At 35.2% G+C, this 16844-nt stretch overlaps 1 protein-coding gene across 10 annotated transcripts in view; it reads right to left on the bottom strand.

The window, feature by feature from the left end:
* Positions 1–16844, bottom strand: part of CSNK1G3 (casein kinase 1 gamma 3) — a 116187-nt gene that overhangs the window by 74937 nt on the left and 24406 nt on the right. For all 10 annotated transcript variants that reach the window (XM_027546990.1, XM_027546991.1, XM_027546989.1 and 7 more), the window contains exons 2-3: positions 11769–12193; positions 1983–2023 (exon numbers count right to left, since the gene is read on the bottom strand). In XM_027546990.1, coding sequence (XP_027402791.1) covers positions 1983–2023; positions 11769–11946 — 219 coding nt within the window. In that variant the 5' untranslated portion in view covers positions 11947–12193. The remainder of the gene's footprint in view (positions 1–1982; positions 2024–11768; positions 12194–16844) is intronic.

Below are 16844 nucleotides of genomic sequence, written 5' to 3'. Positions count from 1 at the left end.
AGAGAAGCTACCATGACGAGAAGCCCACGCACCACAACAAAGAGCAGCCCCTGCTCACAGCAATTAGAGAATGCCTTCGCATAGCAACAAAGACTCAGTTTAGCCAAAAGTAAATTAATAAATAAATTTAGGTTCCAGAATAAAAAGAAAACCAAACTTAACATTTAAAAAAAAATACGGGAACAGTGATACAGCATGAAAGTAAACTAAAACAAGTGACTTGTATGTGTATACACAGGAAGGCTAACAAATGACACAGGACATGTTTAGTAAGGTAGCAAAGACGTCAACAGGGTAAACAAGTTTCAAATCTGAAAATAACTGGAGCTAAGGGTCACCAGTGAATGACTGAAACTGACAAGTAAAGGTGAGCCTAGCGTGGCTCATATTTTGACATAAAGATTTATTTGCCCTAACCTCAGTTAAGTATTATTCACATGCTCCCGTGAGTGGAACTACTCATTACAAGCCATCAATAACAAAGAATATAGGAACTGCCATCCTAGTGTGCCATGTCCACTCCCAACACCATTCAATGTCTGTATCTCAGACCACTGGCCTAGACCATGGGAAAAGAAAAGTCAGCAATGCCCGTTCCTTGCATCCTGGCCTCCCTATTGTGATTCACACAAACTAACTCCCCTTGTCCTGACTACACACTCATGAGGAAACCTTGCATATTTCTTTTTGTAATTTTAACTTAATATTCTATGTAGATCAGCCTACAGAAAGAAAACATGATTTATACTGTTGTGGGCATTCTGGACCCATAATAATAAAATACCTTCACTGTAAGTTAGAAATTAACTCTTCTGACTTACACCTGAGAACTTGACTAAGTGAATTGATGGATACTGTGAATCTAGTTCTGATTAACAGCGACAATTTTAATGAGACAACCTAACCAGATTTTCTGTCATAAAAATCAAGGACCAGAACTAAACCTAGGTGAACTCATGCCAGGTAAATGCCAGTCCCAACTCACATGTCAGTGAGCCCATCTCAGTAGCACCACAACCCCTACTGCACATTTTTATTTTCCAGTAAAAATAGACAGCATTTGTTCCAGTGAAACTTGGTTTATACTCACAAAGATACTTAAACTGTGCTTTTTAACTTAAAGCCCAGTTTTCTATCTTATCCCCAAAGTTTTGTTTTTCAATTTCTCCAACTTGCCTCTTGCTTGAATAGGCTCTTCTGTAGTCACATTACCCTAATAACAGAGGTTATATTGGCACAAAGAAGATCAAGACTGGCAGGCAGGCTGGGAAAACCAAATAAGCCATGCTCAACCTCAGGGAAACCTGGCTGGCAAACCAAATAGTAAAGCTGCACCAGAACAAAGTTATATGTCATAAAAATTCCCAGATCCCAACTATACAAAAAAAAAAAAAAGCTGCCTTACAGATGTCATACCAAGCTTCTTTAGGACTTCAAATCAGTCCCTTGGGAGTTTGCTTTCCTGGCTAACCTCCACCCATATCAAGAATTTCTGAATCCCTGAAGGTCAAGCAAGACCCGGTTTTACCAAACATAAAACACAAACAGAAAAGATTTTGGAAGCTACCTGGAAATACATTTCCAAGTAATGTAATCCTAAACACTAAAGACACTTTTGTCCAAATGCTTGAATCAGAAAGAAAAACCTTGCATTCTAACTTCCAGCATATTAAAAAGGCCAGTACATCAGCTTCCTCAAATTTGAAGCAGTACCAAATTTTAAGAATTCAGTTCTATAATGCTGCCACAGTAAAAGAATTAAGTTGTTATAACACAGAAAGACACAGATATCTTATACATTACCATACACTTGAGGGCACGATAATGCTAGAAGCTTAATAACAAAAGATCAGTTATGCCTCATACTTTCCAAATAAACGCTCAAGTTACAAATGATATGGAAAAAACTAGTGAAAATGCAACTTAATCATTAAAGAAATAACAAGAAAATGATTGAAGAAAAATAAGAAACATGAACTTACCAATTTAATGGCCACATATTCATTTGTATACAAATTTTTCCCTTGAAAAAGAAAGAAAAATGTCAGGTTCTACCAAAAGTGAATTTTTAAAGATATATTATGTAAAACTGCTCTGGAGGGATAGGAGAAGCACAGAATACATTTAAATAAATTATAGATTTTTGCTTCCAACTACTTAGCAGAAACCTCAATAACAGGGATATATTTAAATTTATGATCAACTCATTAACATTTAGTATTTCACCTGGACTCAGAGAAAAAAGTAAGACTAAGAAATACTTTAGCCTATAAAAAAAAAAATAGAAAAACTCTTTATTTTGTTAGAACACTGTGTACCACTTAGGAAGTAATCAATAGGCAAACACACTACGTTTCAAAACCAGAACGGTATATTGAAACAAGACTACACAATTCCTTTTTCAATCACCACCTCATTTTAAATCCTTTGTTATTATCGGATGTGATCTTAATAGGGCTCTTACATAATCTAGTAAATATACAGAAAAATCCAGAATACATTTAAAATAATAGAAATACTATTCAATAACTGGCTTTGACAAACTAGTTATTTACTTTGAGGGGAAGAAGTGTTATTAGCAACTTACCTTAAAACCAAATTAAATTCCAGTTATTTTAAGAGTTAGATATAAGCCATAAAACAAGAAAAAATATTTATCAGGCCAGTATATAGAAGCCTTTTAAGCATTAAAAAAAAAAAAATGGAAAAAGATTGAGATCAGAAGATTTTATACCGATTTGATAGCTTAAAACACTTTAAACTTTTTTAAGTTTAAACCTACACACAGATAGAAGACAAATCAGAATAAAGATTTAACATAATTAATATGTAAAGAATCCAAGTAAATTACACTAATCATTTGCACCAGCAAGTTGAAAATAATCTAGAAAATTCCACAGGGTCAGTATCTGTAGTTCAAGTAAAACACTATGGAGAATTAAGTATGTAAAGATAATGTGATACATAAATTCATGTGCTTCTTTACAAGTATAGCTAAAAAGATAAAAAATATAACAATATTTGATTTCTGAAGAAAGACAGAACAATGACAGTTGTTGTGTTTAACTATGATAGTAAATGGCCCTGGTTACACTGAGTACTGAATAAAATAGGTAATCATCAACTTTCACACATGCAATTTTTTCCAACATAATACTCCTAACTTCATTTTATTCAATGAATGGCAGGAAAACTTCTAGACAAAATTTCAGTCTTGGATATGTTGCCACAGTGAGCAGTATTTTCACCATAAGACTCTTTGCCACAAGCAATTTCATAGCCCAGCTAACGGCCCATAAGGCAATTTTGCCATAAAAAACAAGGAAAATAAAATTTTAAATAAACATTAAATAGGACACAAAGACACATGAAAAACTAGTAAAAAAAATCTTTTAAAGACTTTATTGTGAAAAATGAAAATATAAAAAACATTTAAAATTTGTGAAGATTCATGATAATAATGGTATATCTGAGAAAAGGTGATACTTCCTTTGTCAAAGTCAAACATTAAGGATTCAGGATCTCATACTGGACCTAAATTCTCTATGATATAAGAAAAATTTTGCACTAAGTCTCTCCAGATTTCCCTGGAAATAAAATGAATAATCGAGGGACACTCCTATTGATTATCAATACATGTAACCTATATAAAGAAAGTGAAGTCCCTCAGTTGTCTCCGACTCTTTGCAACCCCATGGACTGTAGCCTCCCAGGCTCCTCCATCCATGGGATTTTCCAGGCAAGAGCACTGGAGTGGGTTGCCATGTCCTCCTCCAGGTGCAACCTATACAACTGGTAATAAATCACTGCACTGCATTTAAATGTTCCAACACATGACCACTCCTTATATTTCACCAAATTCACTAAGCTAGATGCTGTACCAAATACAAAAACTCTGTCTCCATCATGTTCTCCACTATCAAACAGCAAAAATTTTGACCATTTTTAAGAAACTTACACTCATCAGGAATCGTGTAACCATTTCTTTTGCGAGGGACACGAAGAGCTTGATTGTTCTTTAGCATCCAATTTCTAATTGCATGATAAACCTGGTAAAGATGTCATTAGAGAACAAGCAATTGTATCTAAATTAGCCAAAGTTGTTGTTGTTCAGTGACTAAGTCGTGTCCAACTTTTGCAACCCCATGGACTGCAGCACATCAGGTTTCCATGTCCTTCACTATCTCCCAGAGTTTGCTGAAATTCATGTCCATTGAGTCAGTGACGCTATCTAACCATCTGATCCTCAGCCGCCCTCTTCTCCTCTTGCCCTCAATCTTTCCCAGCATCAGGGCCTTTTCCAATGAGTCAGCTCTTCACATCAGGTGGCCAAAGTATTGGAGTTTTGGTTTCAACATCAGTCCTTCCAAGGAATATTCAGGGTTGATTTCCTTTAGGATTGACTAGTATGATCTCCTTGCTGTCCAAGGGACTCTCAAGAGTCTTCTCCAGCACCACAGTTCAAAAGCATCAATTCTTCAGCACTCAGCCTTCTTTATGGTCCAACTCTCATTTCCATGCTTTGATCATATGGACTTTTGTTGGCAAAGTGATATCTCTGCTTTTAAATACACGGTCTAGGTTTCTCACAGCTTTCCTTCCAAGGAGCAAGCATCTTTTAATTTAATGGCTACAGCACTGTCCACAGTGATTTTGGAGCTCAAGAAAAGAAAATGTGTCACTGCTTCCACTTTTTCCCTTCTATTTACCATGAAGTGATGGGACTGTAAAAATAACTAAATCACTTTGCTGTACACCTGAAACTAACACAGCATTGTAAATAAACTAGAATCCAATATAAAATGAAAAAAAAATGAAAGCACTGCATCCGTGGAGAAATGAAACCAAACTGTCAACCATTCAAGATCAAAACTGTCAACCAGGTTTTTTTTTTATCTTCTAGAGCACTGAAACCAAACTGTCAACCAGTTATCTTACCCTTGAGGGCAAAACTGCCTTACGGTCAATGAGCTGCATGACCAAACAGTAAGACTACTTTTGACAAAGAATGTCATGGCAAAAATAGTTACAACCACTGCCAACTGTACAGCAGTGTTTGTTCATATAAATATTATAAAGCTCTTCTGAGTTTTGTTCTTGTTTTATAAAAATGAGTGGGGGGAAAAATGTTCATTCTAATGCTAAATAGCATAAGTCTCATAAACCTATTACACTGATCACAAAGACAGAGATTAATAGGAGTACCTAAGTGGTGTAAGCCAAGCTGTAGTCAAAGTACTCACTGAGACCATAAATTAAAAATCATTTTAGAAAACATACCATTTTTTAGCCAATTAGTTCAGCATTTAGATGTGACCATATATATTTTAAGAATACATGATGTATAAAATTGGCTTAGTGAATACTTTAATGATACAATTAAAAATTTAAATCTTGAGGAACATTTAAATCCTGAGTGTCTAACAAAAGAAAAATTTTTAACTTAAAAATGGAATTTATATTTCATCAAGACATTATCATCTTCTCAGAATTTTGTACTGTATATGATATTTATTCATAACCACATAGGTAAAAAATATTTATAGGACAAAAAGTTAGTTTAAACACAGATTCCATACAATGAAAATAAAATACTTCTAAAAATATTGTTCTTGTTTTCATTTACATGGTCAAATGTTTACTTTTAAGTCACAGAAGAAAGAACTAAATCCTAAAAGCATTTTCTTTTTTTGAATATTAGTGATTTCACTAAACTTTGAAGGTTATAAAAATGAGCCATGATTGAATATTACTAATGCATTTTTGTCACTTTGCATAGTTCAGTTCAGTTCACTCAGTTGGGTCCAACCCTTTGCTACCCCATGGACTGCAGTACACCAGGCTTCCCTGTCCCTCACCAACTCCTGGAGTTTACTCAAATTCATGTCCATTGAGTCAGTGATGCCATCCAACCATCTCATCCTCTGTTGTCCCCTCCTCCTCCCGCCTTCAATCTTTCCCAGCATCGGAGTCTTTTCAAATGAGTCAGTTCTTCGCATCAGATGGCCAAAGTATTGGAGTTTCAGCTTCAGCATCAGTCCTTCCAATGCATTATGGACTGATTTCCTTTAGAATGCACTGGTTGGACCTCCCTGCAGTCCAAGGGACTCTCAAGTGTCTTCTCCAACACCACAGTTCAAAAGCATCAGTTCTTCGGCACTCAGCTTTCTTTATAGTCCAACTCTCACATCCATGCATTTCTGAAAAAACCATAGGTTTGACTAGATGGACCTCTGTTGGCAAAGTAATGTCTCTGCTTTTGAATATCCTGTCTAGGTTGGTCATAACTTTTCTTCCAAGGAGCAAGCATCTTTTAATTTCATTGCTGCAATCACCATCTACAGTGATTTTGGAGCCCCAAAAAATGAAGTCTGTCACTGTTTCCCTTGTTTCCCCATCTATTTGCCATGAAGTGATGGGACCAGATGCCATGATCTTAGTTTTCTGCATGTTGAGTTTTAAGCCAACTTTTTCACTCTCCTCTTTCACTTTCACTAAGAAGCTCTTTAGTTCTTCTTTGCTTTCTGCCATAAGGGTGGTGTCATCCACATATCTGAGGTTACTGATACTACTCCCAGCAATCCTGATTCCAGCTTGTGCTTCATCCAGTCCAGCATTTCTCAGGATGTACTCTGCACAGATGAACAAGCAGGGTGACAATATACAGCCTTGATATATCAGTACTCCTTTCCTATTTGGAACCAGTCTCTTGTTCCATGTCCAATTCTAACTGTTGCTTCTTGACCTGCACACAGATTTCTCAGGAGGCAAGTCCAGTGGTCTACTATTCCCATCTCTTTCAGAATTTTCCAGTTTGCTGTGATCCACACAGTCAAAGGCTTTGGCGTAGTCAATAAAGCAGAAGTAGACTTTTTTTGCAACTCTTTTGCTTTTTCAATGATCCACTTTGTATAGGCATGCCCTTAAATAATCGGCTTTTCAATCCACATTTGGTATATATATGAACAAACTAACAATGTATGTTCAATGCACAAAGTATATGTTTGTGGGTACAGTACAAGCAAGAGAGAGAAGTGTGTGTATGAAGGAAATCCAAATAAGAAAAGGCTCCAAGTAAACTGGTTCCAGTTCACTGAAGTTTTAATCCAATTTCAAAAGATGTTTCCAATAGTACTTTGAGCCATACTGAACTTGAAAAGATGGGTTTACCAATATTGGGATATTTGAATAGTCATTATTATAAAACTATGTTCTACAGAAACTCCATATATGGTTATATCAGGGACAACTAATCAACTGAAATATCCCTGTTCACCTACCTTAGTAAAAGAACAGCCTAAAATAGTTGCCCAGCTAGACTACATTTCTAGCCTCTCTTTCAACTTGGTGCAGACGTGTGATTTTAAGTTCTAGATATGAGTCAACACAAAGTATGTCACTGCCCACTTGCGAGAATGAACGTATTATCTTCTGGCTTTTCTTCTTGCTGGCTGGGTGTCTGGGAGACAGCAACAACGGGAGTAAACAACTCACACACTGAGACTGAAGCCACATACTGAGGGTGCAGAGATACCCTGACAGCCCTTGGTGCTGCTCTTCCGGCCTGTGTCATGTGAAAAAGAAAGAAACTACTTTGCCTAACACTGCTGTATGCTAGGGTCTCTTTCTTATAGCATCATAGCCTACTCCTTGTTACATTTTTCAGAAAAATTTTAAGCTTCAGCTAATAAATATAGAAAAATCAATAAACATAAAAAAGATGAATCTACCCAAATCTGTATATTTACTTGATACATATGGTTAAGACCTGAAGAATTTTCAACAAAACAATTCTTAAACAAAAATAAAAAGTTATAAAAACTTCCATGTCTACTTAATTATATCAAAATTTATAATATCTTACTTCAGATATGTTAATTCATAAAACAATATATAACACCCTTGTTCTGTTCTTTCACGTGATGGTCAGTCAGGCATAGCTACAAGAGGAGACACAGAAGAAACACCATGTTTTGGTCAAGCGGTAGAAGACAGGAGCAAGGGAAGAGCTTTGGCCAAGATCTTTGGTATTTCTGCAGGAAAAGCAAGATAGGGGAGGGTAAACAGCTTAGGAGTGACTAGTTTGAATAACTCTTAACCTTCAGGGCAGTTTCTCTGTCTTGTGCTTTGCCACGGGATGCCTTCAGGAAGACTGCCTCCTGGAATGCATGGGCCAGAGAGAGGAGGGAGGTATGGCTCTAAATTGGTTAGTTTGCAGATCAAAGGCATGCTCTCAATTTTTTTTTTTATCTTGAAGAACTGGCTATCCTGTAGAGGAGCAGTCTTTCCATAGAGTGAAAGGATTTGAGGTTTTTTGGTTTCTTTTTATTATTAAAGCAATGTTATATTAGCTGGTTTGTATTCCACACTTCTAGAATACATCCGCAGTCAGAGGTCTATATGGTTGACCAGAAAGGTTTTTCTTCAGATGTTATAGCCTCATAATACATAGGAAAATAAAAAATGTATACAATATAACCCCACATTTTAGCTAGCTTTGTTCTGTCTCATTCTGTACCTGTTAAAAACATTTCTGGGGGTTTTGGTTAATTGTCTAAGCTAGGAATATATCCAACATGCTGGATACAAGCCTTACCACCAATACAAGGATAAAATAAAACCAAAAATATCAATTCATCATTTTACAATTAAAAATACAGATTAAAATGATAGTAAACACATTTACTTAAACTTAATTTTAGATTTTTTTAAAAGATTAACTATTTTCTTTTTAATCTCACGGCAAATTTTTTATGTTCGGCTTTCTTTCTTTAGTGTGTGTGTGTCTGTTAGCCACTCAGTCATGTCCAACTCTTTGCAACCCCATGAACTACAGTCTGCCAGGCTCTTCTGTCCATGGAATTCTCCAGGCAAAAATACTGGAATGTGTTGCCATTTCCTTCTTTCTTTAGCAATCCTCTATAAAAGTACTTTCAACAGAGGGTAATAGTGTCTCTCCTTGGGGCTTTTAGAAATGGGAGTAGGGGCTGGAGGGAAAGAACCTGGGGCTGCATGTGGAGATGCAACTCCTGTTCAGTGTCCAAGAGGTCTGAAGTTCTAAATACCACACAATGCATGGGACAGTCTTCTAACAAACAAGCAGACAAAAACAAAACACTGTCCAGCCCAAGATCCTAATACCATCTTTTTTGACAATCACTTACCTATAACATATATACTCTGTATTCTTTCTTACTCAATACTAATCACAAAAAATTTAGTGCCAGAAATCAATGTCTATTAACATGGTTTTAAAGAAGGCAGTTTAAGAATTCAAACCAGCTTTTAACATTAGCATGTTTATCCAGATTAAATAAACATGTTTATTCACATTTATCATAGAAAAAACTGACACTTTCTGTACAGAGAGATCACCTGGAACCTTTTTAAAAGGGAATAAAACCTCCCTTTATTTAGTAGTCTACTAAGAAAAAAAATGACTAAAATAATTATGCAAATGGACATGTTACATATATAGTAAGTACTGAAACAGTAACATGTATAGATAAAACATTTAAATAAAATCTACAAAAATATACAATAAAAACACACAGGTAGATTAGATATAGATAGATAAATAGAAAGATGATAAAGGATGGATGGATGGACAGACTAGTAAGTCATCTTACCCTATTCCTGTTTATTCACAGACTGCAAAAGAATGGGGGTATTTTGCTGTTTTTTTCAGTATACAGCATGTTAGTTTCAGTTTATAGGAGTAATACAGTTTTCTCATATGCCCTGGCTAAAATGTTCCACTAGATTCTTTTGTGTATATACACACATATACCCACACACACACATATACATGCATACACACACAGATGTGTGTGTGTGTATATATATATATATATAGTTATTTTGAAATAAATTATATGAAATCAATTCTGAATAATAAATGCCAAAATACTTTAGTACTATAGTCATATACAAAGAGAGTGACAAAGTACAAATATATATGTCATAATATACAGCTAGAAAACTAATTTATATTAAATTTAAATATACATACAACATGCTATAATCTTAATTAAGAACAAATATCTTGATATCCTTTAAAGGAGTAGAACAATCACTGCTTTCCTGAAACAGGCAAGGATAATGTTGGTTCTTTTATATTGCTATCTAAATTTAATCTTCACAATAATTCAGGAAGCAGAAATAATTCCATTTTAAAGTTGACAAATTTGAAGCCCCATGTGGTTAAATGACTTATGCGTTCCATAATGGCAGAGACAATTTTTATATTTTTCCAGTGTATCATCAGTGTCTAATCATGCTTCATACATAATACTGTAGACATGTGATAAATTTTTAATGGATGGATGGGTGTAATTCAAGGTCAGACAAGTAAATAATCTGCTTTTTAATGCCAAAATCAAAAACAGTTTAAGAATTTCAAAGTATCATTACAATATCTTTTAAAAAATAAAATATAAAACATTCACCCTTTCAAATATTTGAGTCCCTACTAAAATGCAGAAGAGTCTATCAGACACATCATATGTATTTTAAAATATGTCATTACCTTTTATTGGATTGCTTCATTCAAAGATTTAATGTACACTAACTACATAAAACAATAATGAAATGAAGGAGTAACTAAAAATTAGAATGTTTTTGGCCCAGATGGTAAAGAATCTGCCTGCAATGCAAGAGACCTGGATTCGATCCCTGGATTAGAAAGATTCCATGGAGAAGTGAATGGCAACCCACTCTAGTATTCTTGCCTGGAGAACTCCATGGTCAGAGGAGCCTGGTGGGCTACAGTCCATGGGGGTCTCAAAGAGTCTGATACTCTTTGAGACTAAAACTTCACTTTCTTTCAAAGTGTTTTACAAGATGATAAAGAGAAGTAGCTGAGTAGATGAACATACAATTACATATATTTTTATAACACCAAGGTTAAATCTAATGAAAATTGCGAAGCTAAGTTTTTTCTTTTTATTTAAAGAAGTTTACACTCATGCTGGTGCATTAACCAGCTAGCCCTCAAAGAACCTCAATACTGACTCCCATAAAACCGTGCTGTCCTCCTTCTTGTTTCTCTTCAATGAAGATAGCCACATCTTCATTGCACTAGGAGAGTTTAAAAGGCCATCATTAAATTGATGGGTTACATTTGTCAAGAAACCTTCCCTGAGTTTCAAATGTCTTAAACATAGAGTTAGGAGGTTAAAGTAGATCAATGTTTCCCAAACTTACCTGATTATAAGAATAAAGTGAATCAGTATTTTGTGTCCCTTGGTAAGAATATAGATTTCTAAACCACTCTGGACATACATGGGGGAAGAGGGGAATAAATTATAACACTGCAAACTGCACTGATTTCTGACGTAGTTTGAGGATATTACCTTAACTTTAAGCCATACAGTTACTAAATGTTTTCTAATCAGAAAAGGTAGTAAGCAGTTACTAAAGTAACCAGTTACTACATGTTTTCTAATCAGAAAAGGTAGCCTAAATATCATTCCTAAAGAGTATACTGCAAAGACTCCCCTGGTATCTCTTTCAGCCTGCTAGGGCTTTTTCATTTACTTTCTTTTTTCTCTTAATCTGGATGGCTAATCTCAAGAAAACAGACACTGTTATACTAAGTAATGACCCAAAAATGAAAATACAAGTACACAGAAATTCTTAGTATCTGTGTTGTTTAAAATTACCACAACAATGAAACAACAAGTGACTAACTAAATCATTTCATTAAAAAGTACCCTTCATTTAAAAAAAATGCTCCCATTATTATGGAATAAACAAAATAGTCTTACCTAATCGTAGTTCTCCAAAATTCCCACATCCAATTTTTTTTCCAACTCTAAAGTTAGGTCCAACCATTAAAACTCCAGAGGATGAAGAACCAGTTCCTCGAGTGTTATGTCCCAGCCGACCACTAGGTCGTGCCATTCTATCATCTGATTTGTCCTTGTCTTTCTTTTTATTTTCCATATCAAGTTTGCGGTACTCCACTTTGAATTCTTTAATCAAGACAAGCACACTGAAATAGGGTATTGTGAGAACTGGTACATCACTAGGTAACTGTACCAGGTGGGTGATGTTAACATTCAAATTGCAGTAGGTAGTCAATGAACTGGCGCGTGTTCATCCCATTCGTAAAATTTTTCTCAGCTGTCTTTTCAGCAAAACATGTCTTCAGAATTATTTTTCAATGATGTGAGCTGATATTGACAGAGAGCTAAAATATTAAGAAAAGAAAATTAGTCAACTTACAGAGAACTAAAAACCATGTTTCGGAAATTAATAACCTAACAAAAGTTCAGGCAATGGACTTATTAGTTAATGCCCACTGAAATAAAACCTCAGCAGACTCTTAATCATTCCCCTTTATTCCTATACTTCAACACCAAAGTGATCACAAAAACAAAACCAAACGAAATCAGTGATTTTGCTTACTTTTTAAAGAATAAATAAAAATAACAAAAATGTATTGAGTATTTCATAAGCCAATATACATTCACCAGCTTAGACCTTCCAGCTTAGAATCATTCCAATTAAAAACAAAAAATTCAAAGAATTCAAGTAAGTCAATACAGGAATATCAATTTAAAAGCAAGAAAAGAGAATACAGTTTGCAAATTAGTAAAAGAGTTTAATATCTTTCACATGTTCATACATTTAATAATTTTCAAGGGCTTTTCAAGTATACATTCTTATTTGATCTTCATTTATTCAAATATTTATTACTTGTAACTACATAGGGAATGGAGCGATCATAACAAGGTTTGAAATAAATAGTATATTTCTGATTAATTTTAGCAACCCACCAAATATGCAATTATTCCTAACACCCAATCTATTTATAAAGTTTCTTATTACATTCTGCCATGATCTTAATATTGCAGATGAAATATAAGCATCCATTTGGTATAAGTAAAATTTAATGAGTTTTACATATACTGTTTACTTTCTACGATAGGGTAACTAATATTGAACTTCCCCCCTTGCTGTAAATAATTATGAATATGGACAAATATTTTCAGGCATTGAATAACAGGTAGAGTAAACTGCCATTTCTGAGAAAATAGAAACACAGAAGGTGAATTCCACCTTCACTCAAGATCTCCAGCTAGGGACAGTTTTCTGACTACAGCACAGGGAAGTGGAGACTCAGACAGTGCCCAGTGATCACAAATCAGAGTCTGGGGTATTTCAGGCAGTGCCCAATGATCACAGCTCAGAGTTTGGGGTGTTGAAGCTAGTGGAATTTGCAGGCAGTACTGAAGGTGAGGGAGCTGTCCAGTTTGCGGGGTAGGAGGTGACAGGGCTGAAACAAGGCTAGCAGACAAACTACTCTGGGGTTAAATAAAGAATGGAGATACCAAAGGCTGTAGAGTGCCAGGATATCTTAAAGTTCCTACCTAGTCATGGTGGAGGAACTTCATTAATATCCCAGAATTCAGTTGAGATACCAGAAAGACCAAGTCTTAACAGTAAGGATCATACTGTAAAGTAAGGACTATTTAGAATAACCCACCTAAAGCTAAAACCAAGCCTAGAGAGGATTAAGAATATCTCCAACTACATAACTGCATTCCAGAATGAAACTTGACATAATTAAAAAGACAGAAGGGAAAACAAAAAAACAGACTTTCAACAACGCTGAATTCATAATGTCCAGCATACAGTTAGAAATTACCAGACAAGAAAAATCAGTAAATGTGACATGCAGTCAGAAATAAAGCTACCAAAGGAAACAGACACCAAGATGACCCTGACACTGAAATTAGAAGACAGGACTTCAAAACTACTAAGTAGCTATTAAAGTTCTACTACATTAAAGAAAGAGAATGGAGCAGAAAAAATATTTGAAGAAATAATGATGGAAAATTTCCCAAATTCACTGAAAAACATTAACCTACAAAATGGGGAAACTCAGCAACTCCATGAAGAATCAATACAAAGAAAATTAAACCTAGGTACATCAGAGTGCAAAAACCCAAAAATTAAAGGAAAGTCTTGAAAGCAGACAGAGGAAAACTCCACAACACACAGGTGAACTTTATCATCAGAAATAATGGAGACCGAAAAGAAAACGGGAGAACATGTTCAAAGCAATGGAAGGAGGAAAAGAAGTCTCAACCAAGAACATGACACCCAATAAAATTAGTCTTTAAAACTGAAAATGAAAGAAAGTCATTTTCGGATGAAGGAAGCTAAGAATAGTCACCAGCACACTTCCACAAGAAAAACTTTTTAAATAATCCATTATGCTTAATTAAATCACATGATACCAGACAGAAATGTGAAACTTTAAGAAGAAATGAGGAACCCTAGAAATGAGAAATGCATGGGTATTCATTTCCTCAAAAGATAAATTACTTGTTAAAGCACAAATAATTTCTTAGTGTCATTTATAAGATACGGGAAAGTAGAATAAATATATGATAACAGAAATGGCAGGGGCAGCAAGCAAATGCAATTATATTAAGATTCTTATATTTGTTAAGAATGAAGTAGTTAAAAATTAATTTTAAATGGCAGGGCAGACAGTACATGGAACTACGTTGTTTTTTAAGATTCTTGTATTTGTTAAGAATGAGTGGTTCAATATTAATTTTAAGCAGCCCATGACAAATTAAAAATGCATATTGTAATACCCAGACCAAACACTAAAAATTAACTGCAGTAGAAACAGCTAAAAAGTTAATATAAGAAATAAAGTAGGATGATAAACATTTGATTAAAACAAGAGAAATAAACGAGATATGAGACAAAAAGGAAAACACCAAGAGAATAGACTTAAAAACACACATATAATGAAAATGGACCATATTCTCCCCATAAAAAGCAAAGACTTTAAAAAAGAAAAAAACCAAGATCCAACTATACATTGTCTCTAAGAAACAACTTTACATTCAAAGACGCAGACAAACTGAAAGTGAAATAACAGAAAGATATACTACGCAAACATCCTCAGATTTGCAGACGACACCACCCTTATGGCAGAAAGCGAACAAGAACTAAAGAGCCTCTTGATGAAGGTGAAAGAGAAGAGTGAAAAGGCCAGCTTAAAATTCAACATTCAAAAAACTAAGATCATGGCATCCTGTCCCATTACTTCATGGCAAATAGATGGGAAAACAATGGATACAGTGACAGACTTGACCTTCTTGGACTCCAAATCACTGCAGATGGTGACTGCAGCCATGAAATTAAAAGACTCTTGCTCCTTGGAAGAAAAGCTATGACCAACCTAGACAGCAATATTAAAAAGCAGAGCTGTTACTTTGCCAACTAAGGTCCATATAGTCAAAGCTGTAGTTTTTCCAGTAGTCGTGTATGAATGTGCAAGTTGGACCATAAAGAAGGCTGAGTGCTGAAGAATTGATGCTTTTGAACTGTGGTGTTGGAGAAGACTCTTGAGAGTCCCTTGGTCTGCAAACAGATCAAACCAATCAATCCTAAAGGAAATCAATTCTGAATATTCATTGGAAGGACTGATGCTGAAGCTGAAGTGCCAATACTTTTGGCTACCTGATGCGAAGAGCCGACTCATTAGAAAAGACCTTGATGCTGGGAAAGACTGAAGGCAGGAGGAGAAGGGGACGACAGAGGACGAGATGGGTGGATGGCATCATCGACTCAATGGACTAGTTTGAGCTAGCTCCGGGAGACAGTGAAGGATAAGGAAGCCTGGTGTGCTGCAGTCCACGGGGTCGCAAACAGTCGCACATGACTGAGCGACTGAACAACGACAATGCAAACATCAAGTATAATAAGCCTTAGAGGCTATAATGTTATCATACAAAGTAAACATTGAAACAAGGGAGAATCTCCAAAGACACAGAGATCCATTTCATAATAACAGAAATAACTCAACAGAAAAATTTGAAAAATCATTAAAATGACATATAAATGAGCAAAATAAGGGAAAGACTTTAAAAAACAAGGATTAGTTTGAAATAACTGTTTGAAAAAGACAATCATAGTTGAAATGTTAACACTGTTGTTTCACTGTTGTTTGATTGAGTAGAAGACAAAAATAACAGTATGTATATTAAAACAGTAGACCTAAATATCATCAACTACCCTGAACTGACATTTATAAAATACAATAGCCCAAAACTGAAGAATAATATTTCCTTTCAAAAAATGTTCATCAAGAAAGATCATATGCTATCATTGTTTGTCTCAAGTAACTACAAAATTAAAGTATACTCTCTGATCTCGTATTTCTCATATTAGAAATGTTAAGATTTAATATTTGAAATAAATTCAACAAATTAACAGGAAAAAAAAGAAAGTATCTCAACAGACAATAAAATGCATTTGACAAAATTCAACCCATTAATGTTTAAAACCTCTCAGTAATCCAGAAAGAGAATCAAACGTCAACCTAATAAAAAGAGTTTTTCCTTAAAAAAAAAAAAAGATAGCCAACATCATACTTATATGGTAAAACACTGAACTCTTAATCAAGACTAAGAGAAAACAAAAGAATGTTTGCTCTCAGATCTTCCATTCAACACACTGTACAGAAGAACTAGCCTGTACAATAAGTTAAGAAAGATGCAAAAGGCATGAAAAGTGAAGAGGAAAAGGCTAAACCACTGTTATTCAGAGACATTATAATTGTGTGTGCAGAAAACCTTATAGGGAGACACCATCAAGAGAGCAACATAGGTCAGTTAGCACAAGACACCACTGAAACAAATCCCCAGAACCCAGGGCTGAGGCCAAAGCACCCTCCTGAACCAGAGAGACAGAGAAGGGCAAGAGGAGTGGCTATACTCTGACCACACTGGGCCTCCCCCAAGGCTGGCACAGCATCACACCCACAGGGCCCTCAAGCCTATGGTTTCCCCAGCGGGAAAATGAGAGTCCAA

Source organism: Bos indicus x Bos taurus, chromosome 7, assembly GCF_003369695.1.
Source record: "Bos indicus x Bos taurus breed Angus x Brahman F1 hybrid chromosome 7, Bos_hybrid_MaternalHap_v2.0, whole genome shotgun sequence".
Classification (NCBI taxonomy): domain Eukaryota; kingdom Metazoa; phylum Chordata; class Mammalia; order Artiodactyla; family Bovidae; genus Bos; species Bos indicus x Bos taurus.
This window is presented reverse-complemented; position numbering and strand designations above follow the sequence as displayed.